The 5,271-nt window shown below is 40.2% G+C and overlaps 1 protein-coding gene across 1 annotated transcript; it reads left to right on the forward strand.

The window, feature by feature from the left end:
- Window positions 1-212: 212 nt before the first annotated feature.
- LOC121877943 (velvet complex subunit 2-like) lies at window positions 213-569 on the forward strand. The gene has a single exon (XM_042383916.1). It carries the CDS (start codon window positions 213-215, stop codon window positions 567-569), a length of 357 nt encoding a protein of 118 aa, XP_042239850.1.
- The last annotated feature ends 4,702 nt before the right edge of the window (window positions 570-5,271 follow it).

Raw genomic sequence — 5,271 nt, forward strand, 5'->3', positions numbered from 1 at the left:
TTGCCAGAATACTGTTGGAAACTTTATGAGGAAGCGTCTCTGCGCCATTTGTATGTCTCCCCAACAGAGAGAGAGAGAGAGAGAGAGAGAGAGAGAGAGAGAGAGAGAGAGAGAGAGAGAGAGCCGCTGCTGTTGTGTAAATAGGCAAAAATTTAAAGCCAGACTATAAACCAAACAGTAATTTTTTTCGGGGTGTTTGTGACGTTGTTTTAATGGCCTGTGTGGCAATTAGCTGGGCGCCTGAGATAACAAAAGGGCGGCACGCGACCCCTGACCTCACCCAGGAGAGATGCCATCAGCACAATGGCCGCGCCACAACCTCCAGTACTTACCACAACCTCCAGCTTGTGTCACAACCTCCAGCTTGTGTCACAACCTCCAGCATGCACCACAACCTCCAGCATGCACCACAACCTCCAGCATGCACCACAACCTCCAGCATGCACCACAACCTCCAGCATGCACCACAACCTCCAGCATGCACCACAACCTCCAGCATGCACCACAACCTCCAGCATGCACCACAACCTCCATTACAAACATCCTTAGATAAGTCACAGAAAAAGTAATAATAATCAACCAAAATTATAACACAAGTAAATGAGGCATAAACAACTTAATTGTAGAGATAAACAAATTATTCAATTGGGTCAACACAACGAGATTAACAGATCAACACAGAAGCCAGATCGTGTTATCACCCAGCCAGGCAGTCAATGATTACACCAAAATATCTTCAGATTTAATAGGTTTTTATCAGGTATAATTGACTCTCTTATAGACCTGAACGCGACGATAAAGGTTTTGGGTGAAAGTTTTGTTGGATTAGAACGTCACTGAGTCAGGTCTGATAAATGGGATACACAATTTTGCTGTTTGTGAATGTTGTTGCCAAGTCACTGTGGTTGAGTGCATTAGTTGAGTTAGTCTGGTGTGTGTGTGTGGGGGGGGGGAGGGAATGTTGGAGTGGGTTGTTAGGAAGAGAGGAATAACGTGGTGGAATGTGGATGTGTGGATAATGAGGAGAAGAAGAAAGAAACGAAAGAAGATAATGAAGAAGAAGAAGAAGAAGAAGAAGAAGTTTTTATACATGAAGAAGATACCTAACCTAACCTAACCTAACCTAACCTAACCTAACCTAACTTTCGAGGCACTTGTCAACCTAACCCAAAATAGCACCGTTATCAACCAATCAATATCCAAAATAACAGAACACATGAACCTGTTGATTAACACGTCACAACCACAAGTAATTCACAACTATGAATAACAAAACTGTATGAATCTTATCAAATACAGTGAATAAACCTCATAGTTTTTATCTTACAATAAACCCTTAAGAACAAAATCAGAACGGTATGCTGGTCTTTCATCATACATCATCAATTATAACGTAATGTATGAACCGTCTCACCTGTAAATAACATGACGTATGAGGTTCAGGTATATACAGCACAGGTGGTTACTCAGCTGCCATACTGGGACTTGTATGTAAAACAGCTATTCTTCAGAGTCGAGTGCCTGGCGTGATTATCTTACCTCCACCTGAGTGTTATGGTAGTGAGGCCTTCCCCAACCCTTCACTATCCCTAATTGCTGATATATGGTCGCTGCTTCCATACCTGGGTCATTGGTAATTCCCGCTTATAAACACAGATTTACTCAGCATGGCTAAACAGGGCCCTGAGGGGGAGTAAGGGGAGAGGTGAATGGTTTATCGTCATTGATGGTGATTCTATTTTAGATACCATATTGGCTTTACCTCTCAGTGTCTCATTACCCTGTGTAGAGGTTCTGGATTATTATCTCAGTGAATTCAATTGCAAGGAGTTGAATATTCATCAGTAGATAAGATAGTGATTAAGATCTTTCAGTGGAGATTGGCTTTATCGAGGCCTTTGTTTGCGTTGTACAGCTGCTGCCGCTTTTTACTAACAACTTTTTTGTGTTCCTTTTGTTGTGTGTGTGTGTGTGTGTGTGTGTGTGTGTGTGTGTGTGTGTGTGAGTGTTTCATAGCATCGTCACAGCGGAGGGTAAAGTAAAAGGGCAAGAGGCGGAAAATGCTAGTGTTATTTCAGCATCTTGGGAGACTAATGGTTCCGTCACTAAGCAGTTTGTTACCTTAATGGCTACGTGTGTGTGGCCCAACAGTATAGTGCTCTCTGTTACACACTTAACCTGCTTTAGACATGAAGTATAAATGTGTGTTTGTGGTAAGGTACACACACACACACACACACACACACACACACAGAAGACCTCTCTGGCATACAGTAACGTATCAACAACCTTTACAACTGCGTTCAAACTTTAAAAAAACTTAATTCATTTTTGACAAGGCGTCCACCTCTGGCTGTGTCATCGAGTGGTATAAGTGAACCCTTCCTCCTGACCCAACCACAGTAAACACCTTCTGATGTTTTTATTTAACTGTGTATGAATATCTCTCTTTCTCGCTGCCTCTTTATAGTAACATTAACCAACTATATGAATGCCATCCCTGACTCACTCTATATGGACATCTTCTTTCACTCACACCCGATTATAAATGCATTAACCAGTACTATGAATACCACTGTGACTGACTTAGGAAGGTTTTTTTTGTATAGTGGCCGTGTACCATAGAGATACCGTGGATGATTGGCTGCCAGACGCACGATTATCCCGATGTTGTTATACTCTACGATGTTTGGGTGACAGATTTCAAGCCATCATTATATAAACCACTAAATTTCGTTATATTTTTTCAGTTTTATTATGGGTTTATTTCGTTATAACTGATGTAAACATAGTTCGTTAACCAGTACGATATCTAGAATCTGTGGTATCAAACTAATTTTTTACTCAGTGTTTTGGAGATGTCGATTGGTGAAGGATATAACCACTCAGGGCCTCGCCAAGTTATCTGATGAAGAAATCTTGTCTATATTTTTTATTTTTCTATTTTTTATTTTCTCGTCTAAATATTGTGAGAGTGAAGAATTATAAAGATCTAAACAAATATTTTCCACCAAATACGTATTAATTCTTCGCTTTTAAGTATGAAATTTACACGAATATACGATACAACAGAGAAAAAAATATATATATCGTGAATGATCTGTAGCCTTGAGAAACGGGAGGATATTGCTTGATAAACCACAAACTGTATGAAGACACGATGTTCAAGTGTTAACGTAGTTTTATACTGTATTGTGTAAGTTAGTTTTTTACAGTGTGTGTGTGTGTGTGTGTGTGAAATATACTCGAATTTATGATACAAAAAAATAGACCTTGAATATATTAATCTCGTTTTATATATCCCAGTTAGTTTCTCTCTCTCTCATTTTTTTTGTACTAACCGACCAATTTGTTGATTCCACTTGAGTAGCACACTGATTCGGGTCCATAACCCCTAATGACAGGTTACATGCTAAATACCTACTTAATCCAGAGTAATATATCAGTTCATCTGGCAACAGTGAACGGACAAGATGATATTTTATTGATTATATGTTTAATGGTAGTAGTGTGTTATTATGGTCGATCTCGCTAGTATAAAATGATAGAGAAGTCAAGATGTAAAATTTTTGTGAATTGTAGTTTAATGTGATCTTATAATTATGTAAATTAATGTTTTTTATGGTTTAACTGTTCTGTAATATCTGGTTTGGTTTATAAGGAAAGTTTAATGTTAATGATTGAGGTGATTAACCATTTTGTGTTTTAACTTTTAACTGGGAATGTAATAATGTATTTAACTAGTTCACTTTAACCCCATCACCACATTAACCTGGGACTCTATGGTAGTTAGTTATGTTATTTAACCAGTTGAGTTCTATAGACATTATACCTTGCTCGTATTAGCGGTTAATTCATTGATGAAAAAAAAATCTTTGGTTGCTTCGAGTACATTTCAATTTCGTTTTATTTTTCATGTTTTCGGGGATTAATTTTTTTAGTTCGTTTTATTGTGTAGTCATTCACTTACCTCCGTGTTACCTGTGCTACCTGTGTTACCTGAGTTACCTGTATTACCTGCCGGGTCAGTGTAATTAAGACGGCTGTGTTAAGGTGGTTTAGGGAACAAGATGGCGATTTAATTTCTCAAGGACTTCAGTTAGTTGATTTAGACTGTAAGTGTAGTGAACTAAAGGAAGGGGAGAGAAAGAGATGGGTATTAATGGCCACTGAGATGCGTTATACCACACTTTACTAAAACACATCATCCCTCAAACCCAAGAGAAATATACATCAGTCAAATCAGGAAAGACAGGTATTTGGGTTCACGAAACACAACTCAAAATGGAAGTGAATAATTTACACCAAACTTTTTTCTTCATCACTTTCAGGTAGATAAGTTACTGATTGACGACACCATGATTACCATACATCGTCTGTGTTCCCATCATCGCCACCATACTTCTTATGTGGTTCCATCTCATCCCTGTCTATCCTTTAACCCAGAGAAGCGAGGGGATCGTAGACTACTTTTACAACAACAAACAATCTCAGTGTTACCACCTCATTTCTAAGCTTTGGTCATAACACCCCCTCAGTGTTACCAATTAGAGCTCAACTACACTACACTACACTACACTCATGAATCACTTAGCTCACTGTCAAAGCTAACCTTTCTGAGCCAACACGCCAGCGGCTGCTCCAGGGTGTGAAGAACTCATAAAGGAAGGTAAATAATGGTAATTACTACCTCTACAACCTTTCCTACAATTAAGGGAACAGCCTGGTGTGTATTGGGTAAGGAAGGAGAGCCACACGTCCATGAGGGTCATTTTATATCACTTGTGTGCAGAATGAGAGAGAGAGAGAGAGAGAGAGAGAGAGAGAGAGAGAGAGAGAGAAAGAAAGAGCGAGGTAAATTAAACACAGCCCTGAGCGTTAAGTACATTAGCACCTCACACAGCCACATATACGACACGGCATGTTGGCTTCCATGCCTCCCTCCAGCCTCCTGAGTCCCACACCGTCATAAGAGCCACTTCGTCTGCAATGCAAAACAGCAATTTGCAAGACGCGAGGGTGGCGGCTTCCTCTAGGACACCGCCGCCGCCGAACACGTGAAATACGAAGAACTGGTAATTTAGGAGTCATTTGCATTAGTTTCGTAAGTGCAGGGAATGACCGCTGCCTTCCACAAAAACTGTGACCCCGAAACATATCGTGATGATAGCTCCCTGGCCCCGGTGGTGTTCTTGAGGCGAGCGTGTTCACTTTGTCTTCGTTAACGCCAGGCATCACTGTTCGTCCTGGGTTCTCGACGCTGGTATGTGC

Source organism: Homarus americanus, unplaced genomic scaffold (assembly GCF_018991925.1).
Source record: "Homarus americanus isolate GMGI-L3 unplaced genomic scaffold, GMGI_Hamer_2.0 scaffold48033, whole genome shotgun sequence".
Classification (NCBI taxonomy): domain Eukaryota; kingdom Metazoa; phylum Arthropoda; class Malacostraca; order Decapoda; family Nephropidae; genus Homarus; species Homarus americanus.

Coding starts and splice junctions, on each gene's coding strand:
- LOC121877943 (XM_042383916.1), top strand. CDS start 213: ATGGCCTGTGTGGCAATTAGCTGGGCGCCTGAGATAACAAAAGGGCGG.